The 23185-nt window shown below is 36.6% G+C and overlaps 1 protein-coding gene across 1 annotated transcript; it reads left to right on the top strand.

Annotated features, from left to right (window-relative positions):
• Positions 1-4851: 4851 nt before the first annotated feature.
• LOC120092021 (ENHANCER OF AG-4 protein 2-like) lies at positions 4852-23116 on the top strand. The gene is given in 14 exon segments (XM_039050212.1): positions 4852-5475; positions 6470-6546; positions 7290-9302; positions 9445-9931; positions 10370-10478; positions 10713-10825; positions 10910-11097; positions 12683-13079; positions 13081-13350; positions 13421-13925; positions 17526-17618; positions 17735-17827; positions 17927-18121; positions 22814-23116. Coding segments are annotated over 12 exon segments (4434 nt in total). The 5' UTR covers positions 4852-5364; the 3' UTR covers positions 17806-17827; positions 17927-18121; positions 22814-23116.
• The last annotated feature ends 69 nt before the right edge of the window (positions 23117-23185 follow it).

The raw sequence follows: 23185 nt of genomic DNA, 5'->3' as shown, positions 1-23185 counted from the left end.
AGTTACCAAAGTCATGCACAACATTGACATTTAATATACTACCCAAATCCTATTTATATTCATCGGGCACACCAGGGTTGAATAATATGGCAAATTTGGTAAAATTAACATATTGCCCATACCCTCGTTCATAGATATGAAGAATCTTCTCTATATTGGAGCAAACCAAATGTGATGCATTACAGAATAAAAGGTTGTCATCAACAAATAATAAATGAGAGATACGAGGACTTCCTCTAGCTACGTTACACCTAATATGATTTATTGCCAAACACCCATAACTAATAAGAGAAGATGAACTTTCAGCAACAATAATAAACAAGCAAGGGGATAAATGATCACTTTGCTTTAGGCCCTATTGTAGAGAGAAACTTTGTAAAGGCTTCTCATTCACGAGCACATAATACTTCACAATGGAGATACGGTCCATTAGGCTCTCCACCCAAATAGGATAACCCATGCGAAGCATATTCTTGTTAAAAAAAAAACCCTCCATCCTAGCATAAGCTCTACTCATGTCAAGTTTTATAGCAACAAACCTTTCTTCCCTTGTCTTTTATTTGAGATATGATGGAGAGATTCTTGACTGATAAGAATATTATCTGAAATCAATCGACCACCAACGAAAGCACTTTGAGCCTAAAAAATAACATGATAATAATAGTAGTAGAAGTTAAGAATTACGAAACTTTTTGAATTCTAAAACTATTAGATTTTCATTTTTTTAATTAAATTCAAGGAAAAAACTCGAGCATAAGAAACTTTTTATATTCCAACCTTTGAGTTTCTGTTACACTTATTATTGATAATTAATAATTAATTAATTGTGTACTATATTGATAACTAAAAATTAATTATTTATATACTGTTTATAATTCATTTTTGTTTGTATCTTTTGTAAATGAGTGAATTAAGGTAGGAATATAAGTGTAAAAAAAAAAAAAAATCCAAGATCCTTGCTTTTTAATATATTATAGATTATAGATTTATTATCGAAGTTGAGTTATTTATAACCCATTAGATAATATTTTCATTTTATGTTTCTGTTTCTTATTTTTAAGAGATTAACATGTTTGATAACCGTTCGTGTTTCTTGTCCCTAAAATTTGAAAAATATTTCTAAAAATTGGGTCAAATTTGAAAAACTAAAAAAAATAGTTTCTCCTAAGTTGTTTCTCATTTATTTGAATGTGTTTCTTAATTAAAAAATAATTGGAATTTGGTTTGTTGTTAAGCAAGCTACCCTAGAGTAGCTTTTTGCTTCAAGATCATGGGATCGAATCTCAAGTCAGATTTAAAGAAAAAAAAATCCCTCTTTCTTTTATATTCTATATTTTTTATATTTCTTTTATAATTTTCCCCTTTTATTTAAATTTATTTTCATAATTTAATTTTGAATTTTAAATTTTCAAATATTTACATTTATATATTATTTTGATTTTCAAATTTCAAAATTTCTCTCTATATATAAATTTTGTTTGAATTTTGAATTTTAATTTTGTTAATATACATTTTTATATATTATTTCAAAATTTACTTGGTTTGTTTTTCGTACATATGAAACTAGTTATAATTTTATAATATATAAATTTTGTCTATTAAGATATTCATTTAGGTTCATTTTAATATTTTCACAATCACGACATTTATATAATAATATAATAGAGTTAAATTTGAATCGACATCATTTAAAATAAATGACTTGAGTGAGAAAGAATATACCAAATCCAATTGTAACAGCGTATGAATAATAGAAAAAATTGTATATTATTAATAATTTTACATCGGGACAGATGTGTATTTGATAATGTAAATATTTGATGATTATTCTTATATTTTAATGCATGTTATATATTTTTTTATTTTATTTAAATTATATTTAACCTATGAAATATGACAAAATGTAAGTGAAAATATACAAGAAACGAGAAACAAAAATTAGCAAGTTTTTATTTTTGTTCCTTTTTTTCTCAATAAACAAGAAACGAAAATAGTTACTAAACATATTTCTGTTTCTAGTTCTTGAAAATGAGAAACAAAAAATAGGAAACGAGAACGTTATCAAATAAAACTTTAATACCAACTTATGAAGTTGGTGGGCCAAACAACCTCGTATTTCTGACACAAATTACAAAGTTAATTATCGAATGGATTTGAGCTCTCAAACTTATACAAATGTTAAAATTTAACTCTCAAACTTATATAACTGTATATAAGGATGACAATGGGGTTGGGGCAGGGATGCACTCCCCATCCTCGTCCCCACGAGGATTTTTAATCCCCGTTTTATGGGGTCGGGGATTCGGGTCCTCGCGAAAAAAAAATCTCTGCTTTTTATTTTATTATTTTATTATTTTTATTATTTAAATAAACTAAAATCAGTATTTACATTAAAATTGTAAATTTTATGTAATAAATTAGTATTATTGTTACATATATCTGTTTAGATTAAAAATTAAACAAATATTTTAATATTTTTTATTATAAAAATTATTATATTAGAAAATTAAAATTAAAAAAAATAACTGAAACAAGCTACTATTTTAGTAGTTTATATATATGTGTGTGTTAATAATTAAAAAAATCAGGGTGAGGGCAGGGATCGGGTTCAGGGTCAAGGATGGGTGGGGATCCCCTTCCCATCTCCGATCGAAGACTCAATTATCCTAAAACTCGCAGTTTGTAAAATGATAAACATTTTCTATAATCAATATACTTATTATTGTTTTCATAAATTGTAAGAAAGTCTAAATCCAATAAATTAAAACTCATGACTATTGCACGAGTACTTAAACTTTATGTGGAGACATAAAAGTGAATCAGGTTCAAGTAAATAGTCAAAATGATCTATGGTACATGAATAAGGTTGGGTATCTTATTTTGATAACATCATTAGATGCGGTCTATTCTGTAGTTGTTACAAAGAGCTGTAAAGTGCTACATACGATGTGATCATAAATGTACATGTTATGACATGAGGAGTGGGGGCGTTCTATGCAATGAGTTTGCATAAGACCAAACCAATAAATAAGTCACTCTTATTTTATAACGTTATTTACTATATAAGACTAACTATTTCATTTAGATGACCTAGGTAACTCGATTTTAATCCTGAGCTAACTTTGAACTCCTGTTTATTCGGATTACCCTTAGATTTGCATAAGTGAGGGTTGGCTTGATAACGCCGACTCAACAAGACTCCCATTTCAGGGGTAAGACCTAATAGATAGCTGGTGATATAGGGTGCAAGATAGAGTTCACATCTACCCAATTTAGGTATGGGAGAAAGGTTGTTCTCTCAAGTACTGAATCCAAGTTATGAACAATGGGCCCCACCCTCTTACTGGGCTGAGAGAGATTGGTTTAGTGATTGGACCACAAACCGGTTGTTTATTAGAGAATCAATAGGAACTTGAGGAATAAAAACGTAATCTCGGGGGGTAAAATAGATATTTGACCCAACAGTTATTACGAACAGCCTGTGAATGGTCGACTTGCTGATTATGGTTAAATCATGTGGACATAATATATCGGGGAGTGCGACTATGGGCTTTAGTGGAGTGACCCATTAGTTAACGAATGAGGATTAATCTGGTCTAATGAGTTTAGCCAATCAATCTCAAATCGTTGAAGCTCATGCTCTGTAGGTCCACGAGGTCCCCCTACTAACTTGTAAATGAAATAGCTATAGAATAGCGTGATAAGTTAATTTGAAACGTTCAGATTATAATTAAGAGAATTAGTAATTATATGAGATATAATCACGTGTTTAATTTGAAAATTAAACGGAATAGGAGAATTTATATTTAAATATGATTTAAATATATAAAGATGGATGTGTGTAAAAATTAATTTAATATTTGATATTAAATTAATTAAGTTTTATTTAAAAAATAATTTATGAAATTAATTTTATTTTTCAGTTTTTAAAATCAAAATGGATTTTGGAAATATCAAATTTTGATTTTGAGATAAAATTGAAAAATTGGAAAATGCAATACACAAAATGGAAATCCATTATCCATCTTTTACTTGCTCACACAAAAGCCATCACTATTACCTTGTGTTACTCCAAGCATAAGCTGCAACTCATGCAACTCTCTTCCTTGCATGATGGTGGACAATATATTGAAGAGTTTAGAGTGAATTTTGGGCATGCAATCAAGAGAGAATTTTAGAGAAAATTCAACAAAGTGTTCTTCAACCAGATTGTTGTTATGAACAGTTCTCATCATCCATTGATTCAAGCTTGTTTTGAGTCTCATAACTCAATCTAGAGCATCAAGAGATAGTGGGGAAGATCTTGAGGTGGTTTGCAATAAGATTCAGAGAAGATTGCAGCTGGAGATCGAGCTTTGAAGAGGTTCTAGAAAGGTATGTCATGAAACTCACTTGTTTTCTGTAAGAGCATGCATATTTTGCCAAAATGAATGAATTAGAGTGCTTAAATGATCCTTGTTGCTGATACATTCTTACACGGTTTGACCCCCATACCCGATCAAATCGAAAATTTTCCATCCTGAATGGGTCGGGGATCCGACCTCGCGGGGAATTTTGTCATCCCTAACTGTATAAAATATAGTAATTATATAAGTTTGAAGGTTCAATTTTTATCGTTTGTGGGTCTAATTTCTACCATTATTATAAGTTTGAAGGTCCAATTTGAATACTTTTAGAAGTTTAGGGGCCCAATTTACAATTCAAAGTTTAAGGATGCAATTATAACTACCACCATATTTCAGGGAGGTTTTTGCAATTTGCTCCAAAATAAAAATGCATTCAAATCCGGGTCGGGTCAACTACATTCGTATACCCGGATGCAGGCGGAGCCGTGGGAGACAACCCTATGAGCCAACTTTGATATCTCTCTCCGCTCAACGTTTCTGGCTTTCCCTTTTTGTCTCTCGCTTTCCCTCTCCGACTCCAAAATCTCTCCCAAACTCCCAAATACCCTCTCTCTCTCTCTACTGCACTTCACTTTCTTCTATATTCAACGCCATCTCCGGCACCGGCTCCGACAAGCAATCCCATATCCCAAATCTCAAATCCTCCAACAAATCTTCCTCTAAATCATCTCCACTCCACCGCTTCACCTCCAAAAATTCTCCTCCTTCCCACTCCATCACACTTCTGAATTTCCGCCGCTAAACCCCCCCTCCGCCCCCGATGCTATAGCCCTACCACCGCCGGGGCCATCCACCGCCGGCGAGGGTTCCATCGTCTCCGCGTTTTCCTGTGGATACTTCTCGGCCTGTGTGGATTTTGAAATTTTGGGTTTGGGTTTTGCCCCGAGGTCGTCGATTTTGATTTTTTTGTTTTGTTTTAGGGTTTTTTTTTTGTTCGTTGTTGTTCATATAAACGACCATGGCTCCGGGTCGGAAACGCGGAGCAAATAAAGCCAAGGCCAATAGAGAGCTTAGTTTGGGAGATCTTGTCCTCGCCAAGGTTAAGGGTTTTCCTCCTTGGCCAGCCAAGGTATAATCTTCGATATCTTTTTTTTCCTTTTCCCATTTTCTTTTTAATACGCTGTTGCGTTTACGTGTATGTGGTGTATTGCAATTTGGGAAGTGTGTTTTGTTTTTTCAGGCAGTAATAGTTTCATCAGTGTTGAGGTGGTGCTGTGATTAATTTTGTTTTTTCCGTTCCTGTTTGTCTCATCCTACTTCTCTTCTTCTTTCAGCATACTGGAATCCTTTTTCAATGGTATACTATTTGCGTTTTTGTGTTGCTCACTCGATGTTTGGCCTTTTAAGAACTTTTCGAGCTTGATGTTATTGTTCATTTCCTCTAATTCTTCGACTCGTATCCATCTATTCCTCAAGATTGTATTTTGTGTTACAACTCCGGGGTTTTTGTTTTCTTTTTGGTAGATGGTTATGGAAGTATTTGGTTAAATCTCATGCGAGAATATATATTGTTTTTGGTATGCGGTTATGAACTAGGATCAGGACATAATCATGCGTTCTCTCTCTTGGGCCAATAAGTCTTGTTTCTTGGTTAAGTTCAGTGGTAATTGGCATGACCTTCGCCCCTAGAGGTCGGAGGTTCAATCACTATCCCCACAACTGTTGTACTTAGAAAAAAAAAGTTTTCTTTCCCTAGGAGGAATGGAAGTTGGATATAGAGGCAGAAGAAAAATTATAACCATAACCGTAAAGAAGCCACCAAAATGTAAATTACAATAAAGGGCTCCGGTTGCTTACAATAAAAATATGGAAAGATTACTGGAAGGTTTAATCACTCAGGTCTAAAGAAAAGCGTTAATGATCCTATGTTCTTGGCATTATTTTATTGAGTGTTGAGGTCAAAGAGAGCATTTTTGGGGGGGGTAGTAAGCTAATTGTTACGCTGTTTTTATAAAAAAGAGAAGGTAACTGTGTGGCTAGGTTTTGGAGTATCAATTCATTTGAGCAAGAATAACTACTTAGCCATTTGGAGTTATAAGGGTATGATGGTGTTATGTTTACAGATTAGCAGGCCCGAGGACTGGGAGAGATCTCCTGACCCGAAGAAATGTTTTGTCCATTTCTTTGGAACGCTAGAAATGTAAGTATCTCTTTCTTAGTTTTTTTGTTTTAATAAGCTTGACATGTGTATATGCTTTTCCCTCTCTATCTCATAAACAAAAACTTAGTTTATGCATTTAGCTTTTAATTGCCGTGTAGACTGCATAAATGAGATCATTAGCCTGGAAAGGTGTTTGATACTGGTAGTGGGTATGTACCGCTCATTGTAATTGTCATAGAGAATTGCTTCCTGCATGCACTGTTTGGCATAGGGTTGCTTATATTTATTTATCCTCTTCTTTAAATTTTTAATTGCAAAAACTGTAACTCTGTCAAAGTTTCTGGGAATTTGATTGCTGCACTTGATCAATAACTTTAACTATTGGTTACTGGCATTACCTTTTTGTACGTGCATAGTTTGGATGCGTCAAGGCTTGTTCTCAAATACACTCTTGTAACTGTACAAAGGTTTAAAATACTTTCTGCGACATTCTTTGTTATCGATGGCTAAATTTAACTTAGAACGATGTGTACTTTTTCCATATTCTTTTCAAATGTTAACATCGTTTAATTGGTCATATTTCCAGTTCTTTTCTTTCACCCACCCGTCATTTTTTACGGGTATTCACTTCTTGTAGGTCTTTCTTTTATCTCCTCCTGTGTGCTATAGTACTCAATAAACTTGTTGTGTCTTTCTCTCATCTCCTTATTCATGTGCTATGGACACACATATATCTTTTACACTTTTTAATAGTATCTTTATCCATGTATTGAAATTCACAGAGCTTTTGTAGCCCCTGCTGAAATTCAGGCCTTCACCATTGTGGAAAAGAATAAATTATCAGCTCGTTGCCAAGGTAAAACAACTCAATTTGCTCAAGCTGTGAGGGAAATATGTGCAGCGTTTGATGAAAAACAAAAAGAGAAAACTAGTGGTATGAGCGTTGATATGGATAGATTGGAAACTGAAAGTGGTGCTCCCAGCACTGATGAGGTTGTGGATAATGAGTTAGATGTTGACTTGAAGGATGAATTGGGTCCTGCAGAATCAAATGACGATGCTGTAAATGAAGGCATAGGTGACTATAGCTCTAGACTTGAGCGTTGCTCACAAAAACGAGGTGAAACTAATGTTCCAGACATCAAGCCTACTGCAGAACCGCATCAGTCTGATGATTCGTCTTCAGGAATTTCTTCTGAGCAGAAAGACAGTATATTAGATGTTGCACCAAAGAATGAAGCAGTGACATCTGAATCAGATAAAGATATTACTAAAACAGAAAAGCCTTCTGAACTCCACAGTTTACCTACAACTAACGGTCAAAATATCAAAAAGGAAGGTGCTAGTTCGAAGAAGAAACAAGAGGCTGCTGCTAAACACCACAAGAGCAAAGGCTCTACTGTCACAGCATCTAAGAGCGAAATTTCTGATAATCGTCCCAATCTTCCAGAATCTGTTGTGGATTCGAAGGGTGGAAAGAAAGGCAAACTTACTTCTGGTGGAGTTACGAAGGAGCATGGCCCTAGAACTCTTAAACCAAATTCTGAATCTGGCCATGGGAAAAAGACTAAAGACCTGCCAAGGGATAAAAAACATTTTAAGGGTAAAGATAGTGTGGCAGACACCAGGCGCAGTCCTAAGGAACAGGGACAGGGCAAAAGCAAAGCTAGTACTGGGAAAATGCCTCAGGTTGGACAAGGAAAATCTGATTTGGGATCGAGTGAAAGTTTGCGTCCTGCCAAAAAGTTGAAGCGAGGAGACATAGGAGAGAGTAAGGGATCACTCAGCAACAACATAAAGGTTGTCTCTTCTCCTAAACCTGTTGTGGCTGATGAAAAAGTCGTTAAAAAATCCGAGTTCAAAAGGTTGACGCCCTCTCTTAAATCAGAGAACCTTTTAAAATCTAGTCATCATTCAGATTCTGTTAATTCTGCAGCTGGTGATGAAACTGTGTTGCCTTTGACAAAGCGACATCGTCGAGCTCTCGAAGCTATGTCTGATTCTACAACTACCGTTCATGATGCTAAAAATGAAAAGAGTCCGTTTTCACAGAGGTATGATGCTTCATGTTCTAGTAATGATAAACTATTGGCAAATCATTCCAACAGAAAAAGGAGGGCAGTTTGCATTTTTGATGATGATGATGAAGATCCGAAGACTCCTGTTCATGGATCTTCACGGAATATTGATGCAACTTCAAATGGTCCAGATGCTAGTAAGAATAAAGATGAGCACAATCAAAGCCCTCTTACTTCTCCCATGACTGTTAATGGAACTAGTGGATCAGAACATGGCCATTTTAAGGAATCAACTAGCCAGGTGCAGAGTTTGTCCTCATCTCCTAAAGAACCTAAGACTGAAGAATTCCAGCAAGAAAAACCAGTGGCTGTTAATGCCTCTGAAAGTCCTTCAAAATCAGGATCTGAGCAGCTCCCACCTAAGGAGGCAAAACCAAATTTGATTTCCCCGAAAAAGTCTCCTTCGTTGGCTAATAGCACTACAGCTTTGGAACAGAAAAAGTCTCCTTTGTTAGCTAATAGCACTACAGCTTTGGAACAAGCGAAGACTGTGAAACCTCCAATCAAAGCCTCCAATGCTGGTGTCCAGAAACAATCCCAGGGGGGTTCCGCAAAGTCCATGGTTTTGACTTCAAATTCTCAGAAGTCATCTATCCTCCAAAAAAGTAGGTCACATTCTTCTGGAGAGAAGTCTAAAACTACTCCAAAATCACGAGCCAATGACTCTACAACCATGGTGGGAAGTTCTATGGATCATGATGATCTTCATGGTGAAAGGTAGTAATGTTTGTCATTTAATATCTTCTTTCTTTCTTTCTTCTTCTTCTTTTCTTATATAGAGTCGAAGCTTCAACTTTTGAATGATTTTCAAATTAACTACCTTTTTTTTTTTTTTTTTTTTTAAATTCTCAATAAATAGAAACTTAGTCAGTGACTTTAAGGTCACGGAATCTGCCATGTCCATGAAACATCTAATTGCAGCTGCTCAAGCTAAAAGGAGGGAAGCTCATTCACACACAGTCCTTGGGATTTTTAGTTCTGGTATTTTATCCTCTGATGTCCATGGTAGTCCTAGTCCTACTCCAGTCCAGCCGCATTTATCTAGTACCACCCATTTGATGCTGGCAGACTTGAAGGGATCTTATCATCAAAAGGATGTGGCTTCTCCATCAACTCAAGGACATCAATTAGCATCACAAAATCACATTGATATTGAAGAAGTAGAGGAGAAAAGAGTCAGCTCAGTACACAGATCTGTTGGAGATTCACTGAGTGGTGGCACTGAGGCAGCTGTTGCACGAGATGCTTTTGAAGGAATGATAGAGACTTTATCTAGAACTAAAGAAAGTATAGGACGTGCAACTCGGTTGGCTATTGATTGTGCCAGATATGGCATTGCCAATGAGGTAGGCTCCTACTGCGATGCCTGTTAACCTGATTTGGATTATCCTGGATTAAAAATGCTGTTGTTAGAATGACCATTAAAAGATTTCACCTTGCTTTTGTTAAGAGTGTGTGTGTGTGTGTGAGATAAATGACAAAATGGAAGAAATGAAACCTTCTTCTTTTTCCCTCTTTGTTTATCCATATCCTACACCCTTCTTCATCTTGAGTTTGTCGGATGATAGTTACATATGCAGTTGCCCTGTATTAATTAAGCTATGGGTATGATTCTATGGATTGATGGCTAAATTTACCTAAGAATGACTGGTTTGTGAACTAGAAAGGAACCCTGGTTGTCGTGGTTTTGGCTTTTGAAATGACCTAGTCTATCATTTGCAAATAAATGCCCATTGGAAGATCTCTGGTTGCCTTGTAGTGTCTAACTGCTTATCTAACTGTAGGTTGTTGAACTTCTTATCCGGAAGTTGGAGACCGAACCTAGTTTTCATCGCAAAGTGGATCTCTTCTTTCTTGTGGATTCTATAACACAATGCTCGCACACTCAAAGAGGTAGATGCACTTAAGATTGGTTATTAGAAGTAAAAGGGTCCTTCACTGGGAATACTAAACACGTTACTTCTATGTTTATGAAATGATACAAGGCTCTTCATTTCTATTTCTCACCATGGCGTGTTTCTTCTTTTTTAACTCTTTATGAAAGAAAATTTCATTGATTAATGGAGCATTCAAAGGCAGCTTCCATTGGATTACCAAAATAATAATTTCTTCTTATGTTAATCTTAGGTATTGCTGGAGCTTCTTACATTCCTACAGTTCAAGCAGCATTGCCTCGCCTTCTTGGGGCTGCTGCACCACCAGGTGCTGGAGCTCGTGAAAATCGTCGTCAGTGTCACAAGGTACTTATTTTTACTTCTGTCCTTACAGGCTTATGAATCATGCCGAAATAATTTTGAATATATTTCCTGAGGAACTCTCTCCAGGTTCTTCGTCTCTGGCTTGAGAGGAAAATCCTACCCGAATCTGTTCTTCGACGTTACATGGATGAAATAGGAGTATCAAATGAGGATTCATCTATTGGTTTCACCCTCAGACGTCCATCTCGTGCTGAGAGAGCCATAGATGATCCAATCAGAGAAATGGAAGGCATGCTTGTTGATGAATACGGAAGGTCTGGATTTCACTTTACTCTCAGCTTTCAACTTATATTATTATTTTTATTTAATTTGTTATACCATATTTCCAAGCATATTATTTCATCCTTGCCTTTTCTTCCTTAAAAAGAAAGCAAAGAACTACTATGTTCTCGAATACCAAGTCATCTAGTTTTATGTTATATTGGGTATGGAATTTGGTAGTATTTAATGTAGGTACAAAAAGTTGATAGTATATTTGATTGGTTTCTTGGCTTGTATTCTCGAATAATCTTGTATGCAAGTTGAAAAGATTTTTGCCTTCAATGTAAAGTTTGCTCGATAGGGTTCCACTTGGCCAGGACTTTTTGGGAATTTTAAGGCTTTTGTTTTTGTTCTCTTATTATCTCTTGTTTTTTTTCTTTTATAACAAATTATCTTATTTGAAAATTTAAAATATGCAAAAGAAGAGGGAGGAAATCCTCTACCCGAGCTAAGGAAGTTGAGAATACCTTCCATTTAGCACAAAGAGACATGAAGCAAGTTACAAAAAGATTTGAGTAATTTGCACCCCGATAAAGCTATGAATATGGCTTTACTACTCTCTTATTCAATTGGAGAGGTTAGATGGGGGCTTCCTCCCTTTTCGTTATTTCATACCATGAATTAAAAAAAAAAAGTACGAAAACAATATGCTCCTGAGGAATAGGAACATCTGTATTCTATGAAAAGAACCCTTGTTGCTTTCTCCAGCATAAGAGTTCAAAGAAAAGCATTAACGTAGTCACTACACGCATAGATATGGATAGAATGATTGGACAGCCAGGCATTAATTTGACGCAAGTCCAGATGAGGTTTTCATCTTTGAAAGACCATTAAGGTGGCAGTGATCAAAAAAAGATTTTTTTTCTTTTTTTAAACAAACATTTCTAAGGAATTCCAGCTAGGAGTGACAGAATGCACAAGTTCTCCCTTTGGTTCCCTTTTAAAGGATTTTCCTTCAAGCCAAATATACTCAACTCGTTATTGGCAACCTCGAGACATGTTGACAACATGTCTCGATATGGTTTTAACACTTACCCTCCCTGGCCACAGTACTTGGTTTTCAATCTGTACATTGTCATCGATGTTGCTAATTTTCTTTGAGTATGTCTTAAGATGTTCTCTTTCATTATTTGGATAGTTTGTCTAGTATGCATATGTTTATCCTACTTTTGTTGGTTCGTATGGCAGAAGAGTTCCTCTAATTTGTTTCTTGTGATTTTACTTCCATAATTGTATGCTATCGTTTTGTAAATTTCATACATCAATGTGTTTATTTCTTATTTCAACGTTATATTTTCCTATGGGATTGAGTTTCGATTGTACCATTCTGTCTGGAGTGGATTATGTTGAGTTGGGGGTCGGATGAACTTCTTCTAGAAAGTGTGTCGGTAATCTTCCTTGGCCGTTTGGGGTAGGGTGGACATAAAATTTCCCTTACCAGTGTACAAGTTTTGTTTGTTGAGATTTTGTTTCTTGTACTAACAAAAACTAAATTAAATGGAAACATGCTCTTGTGACATTCCTTCTATTTTTCGCATTTTATGAATCATTTTGTGACTCTTTCTGGAATTGTATCAGCAATGCAACATTCCAATTGCCTGGGTTTTTATCTTCACACGTATTTGAGGATGAAGACGAGGATCTTCCTACCACTCCATGTAAAGAAGCCACTGATGCAACTTTGATAGAACTGAGACATGGTGTTGGAGAGGCAGAAGCATCTGCAGTTACTCCGGGTGACAGGCGCCATCGGATCTTAGAGGATGTGGACGGAGAGCTTGAAATGGAAGATGTTTCTGGCCATCCAAAGGATGAAAAGTCGTTGGATGGTGATGGTTCTTTTGAAATAGATGCTCAACATCAGTCTTCAGATAGAGCAACAGAACTTGCATCAATTACTTCTTCAGATTTTCCCCCTCTGCCAGAAGGTTCTCCACCATTACCTCTCGATTCTCCTCCTCCACCCCCACCCCTACCCTATCTCACCACCCCCACCTCCACCTCCATCCTCTCCATCACCACCACCACTCCCACCTCCACCACTTCCGTCATTGCCACCACCTCCTCCTCTACCATCTACATGCCCTCCACCACCACCTCCACCACCATTAATTTCCCAACCACCAGTACCCAGTCAGCCTCCCTTGCCAAACCAGCAGATATTACCGCTTCAATCTTCACAGCAGCCTTCAGGACAGCTTCCTTATCAAGCTCCAATACCCCGTGAATACTGCAGCATAGCTAGTGTAAGAAATCAATATACTTCTTGAAAATTTATTTTTATGGCTATGGTAGTACTTAGCGTCTTTTCCACAGGGAAATCAGCATGTGCCAATGGTGGCTGGAAATGCTTCTCATGGAAGTCACGTGGATGCTTCTGCTAAAAGTGAAATGTATGGCCAGCAGGCACCTTCTTTTGTCCCAGCTGCTGTCTGCAATTCTATCGAACCTTCTGGATTTAATTCTTCAAGGCAATCAGAGTATGGGCATAATGATATATATCTGAATACACCAGTTTCTCAACCAAATCAGCAATATCAGCAAGGTAACCCCAACTTTATTCAAAGACAGATGCTTTCTGGCCCACCTCAAAACCCACCAACTCATTTCTCTTACGCTAAGCCTCCAGTTCAGCAGCATCCTCCTCATCCATACCATCATTCATATTCTTCGCCATCCCTTATGGATGGACGGAGGCCGTTTTTAAGTGATGAACAGTGGAGAATGCCTTCAAATGAATTCAAAACTGAAAGTCGTCAAGGTGTATGGATGAACGGGGGGAGAAATCCATCACATCCAGGTCCACCATTCAGCCAGGAAGGTATTAAAATGTAAATATTTCATTGTCTATCTTGGTGTGATAATATCGTGGCTTTATTCTTTGTCTAGATATGTATTGATGATGGGAGAAGTTACGTAAATATGGTGTGATAATATCGTGGCTTTATTCTTCTTCTTTTATTTTTTATTTTTTCGTGTTCTTTTTTTACTACTTTATAAGGGATCCAAATACACAACTGCGGATAACAAAACAAAGATTATGAAATAAATTGGATGCCTTAACCCAATGGAATGTGCTATCTGTGTGTGAGGAATGTAAACTTTTACAATTGGCTGAGAGGGAGGATTTTGCTTCTAGGGATCTGAGGCGGGTTGACCCTCTATCCCTTTTTCTCTTTTTACTAGTAGTTGATGTTTTGAGTAGGTTAGTCTCTATTGGTGTGGATAAAGGTTGTATTAAGGCCTTAAGGGCTTCCTTCTGGGAAGGCAGAGTCTTTGCCTTTCACACCTTCTAGAAGACGATTGCGCTTTATTGCGCCTTGAGCTTTGAAAAAACATTGGGAAGGAGAAAGAATGGGAAGAAACTACCTCACTTCTAATATAGTATTAAATTAATAAAATGGCGAACTCAGCCATATACAGTCGTCAACTTAACCGTCACATCAATTTTTGTTAGTCAACAACAATTTAAGACCATCTTTTTTTTTTAAAAGGAAACAAGTCTCTTTATTCATTAAGAAAATGAAATGAAATGAGACTAATGTTCAAAATACAAGGATACAAAAAGAATCAGCAGGTGCACCAGAAATCTCAATTAGGTTGACACCCCCTTAGCGCCCTCAACAATTTAAGACTATTTAGAACCATTTCTCAAACTTTAGGGACTAAAATGTCTCTTTTCACACTTGAGGGACGAAAAAGACACTAAGTTCAAGTCTGGGGATCGTGCACCTGTTGATCCTTATGACTTCCTTGTAAATTGAGCATTAGTCTCACTTCATTTTCTTAATGAATAAAGGGACTTGTTTCCTTTTCAAAAAAATTATATTTTGCTTCCTCTTTTCTTTCTTTCTTTCTCTTCTTCTTCTTCTTCTTCTTCCTAAAAAAAAAGAGATTAAGGTCCAAAAGAAGGTTAAGTTTTTTGCCTAGTAGGTCTTGCATGGAAGAGTGAATACTTTGCATGCATCAACATTCTCCCTTTTTTTTCGAGACATCAGTGGTGCTCCCATTCGTGGGTAGGAATCTTGACGCTATCCTCTGGGGTTGGTGGTATGCATAGACAGATTTTGAGATGCTTTTGGAGTATTGTTGACTTGTTCTGGCATTGCTGTCTAGGATGGATGAGATTTTGTTGTTTCCCTGTTTCAGACAGGAGGATGCTTTTCTTTGGTGAACATGCTTTTTCGCCATTCTTTGGTTGAGGGAGTTGGTTTGAGAGGAATGGTAGGCATTTTAGAGCCATTAAGAGATTTTAAGGGGAGTTCTGGGATGTTGTTGGTTTCAATACCTCATTGTGGGCAATGTCTTTTAACACTTGAGGCACGCTAAAACGTAGTATCCCTCTAGGGCATAAGTGCAAGGTACAAAGAAAACCCTAAAAGTGCAAACATTTCTTTGTGAGGCACATTTTGTATAAAAATACACTAAAATAAAGGTATATATGTATATTCACACTAATAAACCTTCGTGGAAAGAAATGAGGGTTAATAAAGGAAAATGTTCAAAAGATAAACAAGATTCAAATACTAGTATTGGGGTCAATTCTCCACAGAAAAACATGAAACGATCCAACGATAATGACAAATAAAAATCTTAAGTCCTGAATATTTTACTATCGTGACTAAATGGGGGTTCATCCTTCGGCCTCATTTCAATGAGAAAAATTGCTCTTTGTTTTCCTTCTCTAAAATAAAGAAGCATTGGAAGATTTAATTCCATGGAAGGACAAAGTGTGGAGATATACCACTAAGGACTCCTGCTACTTCCCTTTGTTTTATATATATTTTTAGAATCATTCAAAATCACCCACTCCCATAACAATGTTTTAAAATGCCCTATCATGCGCAGGTCTGGTAAGGGGAGGCGCAATAATGGTTTATCTTTTGGGGGAGCCATCCCTACTGTCCCTGCTAAGGCCTTAAAACGTGAAATTCAAAATCAACTTTAGGACCATTAAGTTTGCAAATGTCCTTAAGTGGCTATGGACATTCACCTAATGGTGCACTATGGAAGAACATGACCGCTAGTGTACGTGGGACTGATCTCTCATGATGTAGGGAGTACTAGGGAAAAAATGGTTAATCTTGGGTAATTCCATGATTCTTTTTAGTTTCCTATTTAGAATTTAGTTTCAATTTGCTTTTATTTTCTCTATATATAAATAGAGAATCTCTCTCATTTATTCATTAACTTTTGGTTGATAATGACTTTGATTTGATTCTTGGAGAATTCTCTCCTTTTATCCTCTTAGGCCACACCATCTCAAGCTCTCAGCTGAGGTGCTTACCCCCCCACCCCAGCGCAAAAAAAAAGACTCCCTCCATTTCTACCTGATAGTTGTTGCATTTCAGAAACAGACGGGCCTTTTGCTGATTGTTGTAACACAGAACTGGTTTCCAATGAAGTCCATAGAGAGCTCAACTGTTGGTTGGGGCTTATCAACGATGTTTATTCAGTTCAACTAGGGGGGAGGGAGGGAAGGACAGTTTTTTTTATCCTTTGACCCCTTGAGTCCTTTCTCTTCCATGTGTTTTTTAAACTCATGAAATTTTTACTAAGTTTAGATCCCCTCTGGCTAGTTTGGTCTGGATATTAAAATTGTGAGGATGGTTGTCTTCCTTTTGTCCCTGCGGAAGATTCAGAAGAAATTGCATGATTGGGTTTTGTCTCCCCATGTGCAGTGTTTGCACAATGTCAGTAGATCATCTCTTCCTCACTGCCCTTTTGCGTTCAAGGTTTGGGTTTTTTTTTGGATGAATTTGGATGATCAGTCTATTTGCCCAGAAATGTGGACAAGTGGCTCCGAAGCTCTCATGGGGTGGCAGTTAAAAAACATGGCTAAAATGTTGTGGAATTGTGCAGCAAGGGTGCTGTTTCGGTGTAGTTGGAAGGAGCAGAGTCGAAAGGTTTTCCTGAAAATCCGGCTTCTTTAGAAGTTTTATGTAATGGTGTTCAACTTGTATAGTCTGTCTTGGTGGTTTTGTAGTCGCAAGAAGTTCTTTGGTAAATACAGTTTTTCTATGATCCTCTGCGATCTGGAGAGGCTTCTTATTTTGTTTTGTGGGGGCAACTTTTGCACACATTTGTTATATCTTGGTTTCATTTAAAAATAAAATAAGCACATAGCAAATTGGCACTTACTCAAACCTCCAACCAGTAGAAATCTCTACTTTTTTGCTCAAAAACTTACAAATCCAAATAGGATTTTTTGGTTCCTAGGCTTGTTTGATCTAAGACATACTATTCAATTTTTATTTTGGTCCCATAAGGATTACGCTTTAATTTATGCTCTACTGAAATGGACTCATTCATTGATTTTGAGCATCTTAGAACAGACCAAATGTAAGATTATAATTTGATATTCACATTTCCTTACCTACCAGTATCAACTATCCTAATGCTATATAATTCATCTTTGTAGGCTATTTTCAACCACCTTATGAACGACCACCAAATAATATTGGTTTTCAGCGTCCTGCCTCCAATAGTCTTCCATCTGGAACTCCAATTTCTGGTGACTTTTCTATTGTGCTATATTGTTCATAATTTTAATTTTACGAACAACTGTAAATTTATAGAACATTTTCCCCAATTTTATATAGAGAAAAGTCTCTTATCACATTTTTACAGGTCATGGCATTCCTCAAATGTTGCCGTCTAGACAAGACATTTCAACTCTTAATTGTTGGCGGCCTACATAAGAGGTGTTTTTTTCTTTCCAATGTGAGTTTTTTCTTGCATCATTGTAGTAATGTTCACTACATATTCTCTTCTGAATCTCTGAGTTTTCATCTGTTGAATACTTCCATCGTGTTCTTTCAGTGCTCAATATGGAATTGGAATACCAATTGATTTGTACTGTAAAGAAAGATCAGCTATGTGCATAAATTTTGTACAACTTGAAGGTGCTGTCAAGACTTTTGGAGGCTCTCGGTTGAACTGTGTACATAGTAGTTATCCTGACAAACTTGATCCAGGAACATTTGCTCCCAAGTGTAGGCTTATGTTTCTGACCTGGTTAGTGTTATCTAGTCTTGATTCTTGTAATTAGTTTTGCATAACTAGCTTGAAATAGCATTTATTCCATCATTAGGAAGTTTCTCGTAGCATTTCAGGTAGCTAGTCCAAATGCTTAAGATCACTTTAATCTCTATATATTTTAAATGGCATTTTCATGATCAGAATAAATTCACTCATTCTTCAATTCCCGAAGTTTTTCCATGTGGCTAAACATGTCATATTTGAATTGAAATAAAGTTCGCTATCTAAGCTAGGGAGAGAAATCCTCTACTTGTAGAGAATTGAAGAAACAATATATATATTATATATGCACACACACATATTTTGAATGATGAGAATGTATTTAAAAAACTTGAGAGAATGTAACCAAAACTGTTAAACTAACTACATTGGAGTTATAGATCCCGAGGACAATTGAGAATTTGAGTGTTATGGTTCTCGTAGGCAGGAAGGGGTATCTTTAAGATTGACACTGAGAAGACCTATAACCATGTGTGGATTGGGATTTCTTGGATAAGATCCTTGCAGAGATGGATTTTGGGTTCAAATGGAGATCCTGGTTTAGAGTTGCAGAAGGATAGTTTTTTTTTTTTGAGAAAAGGAAACAATTGCAGAAGGATAGTTAAGTGCTCCATTCTTATCAATGGTAAATCTAGGAGAAGCATTTGTGCTTCAAGATCGGATGTTCCCGAAGGGACAGCATTTGTGCTTCAAGAGGTCTTTCCTCTCTGCTATTTACATCCTTGGTAGAATTATTCATTGTTTCAGAAAACTTAATGTGGCCTTGAGGTTCTTTCTCAAATTGAGTTGATGCGAGCAAAATCATAAAAATGTAAAATTATCATATTCCTAATGCTGTATTTTTCATACGAAAAACTGAAATACATCACTTCTTTAATTGGAACTAAACATGATATCTAAAAAACTAGATAATTAGAAGATAAGAATACAGAAAAAACCAAGAGAAAGTTTAAGAAGAAAATACTAGAAAAAAGAACATTAAAATTTTGAACTAAAAAAACAATTTAACAAAATTAAGAAGCACGTAAAATATTTATTTGATGTAAATTTGTAAACGATAATAAAATAGTAGTGAATGGGTAGGGATATGTTCATCTCAGAGAGAAAAAATAAAGCTAAAGATGAAAAAATAAACCGTTAATTCCTATCCATATAGAGCAGTAATAATAAACAAAGGAAAGGTTGAACTCATTAAATAACCCACTACCACTAACATAAGCCACTGGTAGGAATTTGCAGTGGAACGAAGCTGGAGGCTTATGCCTTGGGGCATCTAGAGCTGCTCCTTGCCTCAAAACTCATTAAATAACCCACTAACATATTTATTTTGAATGAGTGGCGGGTAACATTCTGGAGGGTTTATAGATGGAGGAGAATAAGGTGGCCTTGTCTCATCTCCTTTTTGCCAATGAAATAATGTTTTTTCCTTAAGAAAGAAGGAATCATTTCTTAATTTGAATAGAGTTTTGTTCGGGTTCTTTAGGATTGATAGAGGCAAAGGTTGAATCTTAGTTTTTCTTTTTTTAGAAGAAATAATTTCATTGAAAATGGGCAAAGCCTCCAATCAAAGAAGTTACATAAAACCTCCACTTTTAAAGGAGAGAATTATAGCTATAGTGATGAAAGAGTGAAGAATATTTACACCAAGAAACAACCAAAAGAACTATAGCATCAAGTTTGGTAGATTGGCGACCTTGGTGGGATTTAGGATCGGCAAACTTCCTTTGGTGTTCGGTCTAAATTGTAATCCTATCAAGTTTGGTAGATTGGAGACTTTGGTGGGGTGGTAGGTTGGAGCCTTTTCGTCGTCCTATTTTGGTCTTCCCCCTTGCATATAAACCCAAGGGTCTCCTTATCTTTTGGGTATTCTTTTGTTTTGAGACCACGTTATAGGTAAGATTTGAGAGATGCTCACTCTTGAGGGAAAGGTTTTTCTCCAAAGGTGGGAGACTTACCCTTAATTAGTTTATCCTAAGCAGCATCCTGGTCTACTTTATGTTCCTGTGTAGAGCCCCTAGTACAGTGAGCAAGGCGATTGAGAAATTGATGAGAAATTTCTTATGTATGGGGTTTGATTATGGAAAGGATTGCACGTGAGATGGAAGAGGTGGTGTTTTAAGTCTTTGTACCTCAAGGGGTTAGGCAATGGTAACATGAGGTCGAGAAACTTTGATGGTTCCGTCATGAATATGATACCTGAAGGCACAAGGTCATAGTTAGAAGGTATGCTCATCCTTTTGAATGGACTGTTGGTTGGGTTATACGCTGCAAGGAAGGATCTGACTGTACCGCTTTTCAGATGCGAACAAAGTATAGGAAGATATTTAAGCTAAAGATAGGCAATTGGAAACAGACCCCTACACTTTATGATTCCCTGGTTATATTAATCGTCTCTTTGAGGAATTTTCGCTTTGGTGTTTGGTACAGTCCTCATCATTGAGTGTTTTTTTTCTCCATCTTTGTGTGGAGGGTGAAGAATCTACAAAGGTTAAGTTCTTCGTGCAGTAGGTTATGCCTGAAGGAACACTTCGAATTGGGTCTTGGGCAGATAGTCCAACTTTTGTTAGGTTGCTTTGTCATATTCTTTGCAAGAGTGCAGCACGGATTTTAATCATATTCTCTGGCGATGTGTTTTGGCTGGTTCTATTTGGAGCTGTTCTTAAGGCATTCGACTTTTGCTTTGTCGGCTTTTAGGGTTGTAGAGAGATGTCTGAGAAGCTTTTTTTTTTTTTTTTTACCCATTCTCCTTTTCATTTCTTTTAAAAAAAAGTTGTGGGCCTATGGGGCGAGAAGAATAAAAGAACCTTCGAGGGCCAAGAGAAATCATCTAATGATGTTTGGTCTCTTATTAGATTCTTTGTTTCTCTCCCGGCTTCAATGACAAGGTCTTTCTATAATTACCTTCTTGGTGTTGTTTCATTTGATTGGAGCCCTTTCTATAGTTCAGCTCTCTTTTGTGGGCTTTATTTTGTATATTTGTATTCTTTCATCTTTTTCTTGATGGAAGTTCAGTTATTCATGAGAGAAAAGGTTTGTGTATATGACAAGAAAATTCTAATGAAGTTCTCGTGTTTCTTTCTAAACCCCAGGTCCCGACATCTATAAAAAAAATATATAGATAAAATAATAAAAAGTTGTAATTCCAGGCTTTCTTCAGAATTCTCATCATGTGATGAGAGAGCATTTTTGAAGGTCTGGAACAATCTCTATGAGAGGCGTATCACCAAGTCGTATGTCTTCTCGTAAGAAAGTACACTTGTACCATTTTCGAGGCTGAGGCTCTGTAAAGCTTTTATAAGTAGGCTTCTGGGTTCACCATTTAGCTTCATCACAAAAAGACCACTTTGGAGAGACTTCAGCATAATGCATATATCTATGTCAATTGTTTGCTATTTGAATATGGAATCTCTAAATCCATTTAGCATAAAAACCTCCCCAATCTTCTGCGTTCTGCCTTGGGGATTGTTATCCAACTTGAAGGATTTCTCCAATATGCTGACAGATTTCTTGGGAAGTTCTGACTAGCATACATTAAAGCATTGTGCTTGAACAAGGAAAATGTAGCAGCCTCATCAACTAGACCTTTGGAAGTCAAGTTGGGGGAAGGTTGTATTATAGCCCTATAGGTTCAGAGAGACCATCCATTAATCACCTACACAAATCTGCAATCTTAGAATTATTAGGTCTTTTGAAGGGGAAAAGGCATGTCAAATGGGACAAGGTGGCCAGACTGATTGACAAGGGACTTGGTTTTCGGTTTTTGCACCCGAAGAATCTACCCTTAGTGCCAACATTGGCAACTTCTTTGGAGGTTTTATGTAGGATCCTGTAGCTGAGGGTGGTGGTCAGCATCCATGGAGTTTGCCAGTGTGGATGGATTCTGAACTTCAGTCCTAAATAGAGTGAGAGGTTGACTTGATCATTCGATCATAGGACAAGCTCTTAAATTTTTTGGTTGCTGAATATCACTGGCAGTGGAACCCCCTTCTGTCGGTGTTGGGAACACTCGTGACAATGAACATATGTTTGTATATTTACGTATTGGAAGTTGAAAGGGTTAAGGCTTAGGTTCTTGCATTCCTCTGGTATTTTTCCTCTTACAAAATGCTTTTGCCAATGCTATATCCACTGCTATATGGTAGGGGTGTTCAGAGAAATGATTAAACCGTACCAACCAGTTCTTTATTTGGCCACCTCCCTCTCTGATCTTCTTGCGTCCATCTCTGCAGCCACTACTCTATTTACCCCTCTGATCTTACTGTGCTAAGTCACCATATGCGCCTTACTAAATGACCTGATGATCATTGTGCAAAGGACGTTGTACATTTTTTTTTCCTTTTTGGTATAGAGAAGATTTAACCCACCCACCACCCCCCCCCCCCCCCCCCCAAAAAAAAAAAAAAAAGTGACAACAGTTTTCACATCAATAACAACAGTTTTCACATCATGTCTTACTTATCTAGATGTGCTCATAATATCTAAATCAGAGAAGTTTTTAGACTATGAATAAGTGCTTGTTCACTGATGTTTGTATGGGAACTTATGTACTAATATAAGTATTCATTTGGAGGGCGTCCTAGCTTGTATGAGTATGTTTAGTTTGGCTTGCAGATGATGATGATGTATTCGGTAAATGATATGGGTGTCCGTGGCCATATGTTGTGACAGGTTTTGATAGAATTTTAAGATAGAGAAAGATGAACAATTTTTGAGATTCTCAGACATGTTTACTTTAACCCGGGAAAAGAGGAGAGAGTCGCATTATATCCATGGAGATAGCTCACAGCTGCGAAGTTGAGATAGACTATATTTAACATGGATTATTGTGCCAACACACGTGCCTGATCCTTCCTTATTATGCAGACTCCCGTTGTAAAGGTAGTCCCCAGATACTCAAAAAACAACTTTTCAGATTTTATGTAATACAATACTTTCATTATATTGTACATGATATCATTCCCCTTTTCTCAACCCTCACGTCTTAAAGTATTTTCTAAAATAATTTCTTTATCATTTAAAAATAATCAAAATAGTTCAATT

Source organism: Benincasa hispida, chromosome 11, assembly GCF_009727055.1.
Source record: "Benincasa hispida cultivar B227 chromosome 11, ASM972705v1, whole genome shotgun sequence".
Taxonomy (NCBI): domain Eukaryota; kingdom Viridiplantae; phylum Streptophyta; class Magnoliopsida; order Cucurbitales; family Cucurbitaceae; genus Benincasa; species Benincasa hispida.
This window is presented reverse-complemented; position numbering and strand designations above follow the sequence as displayed.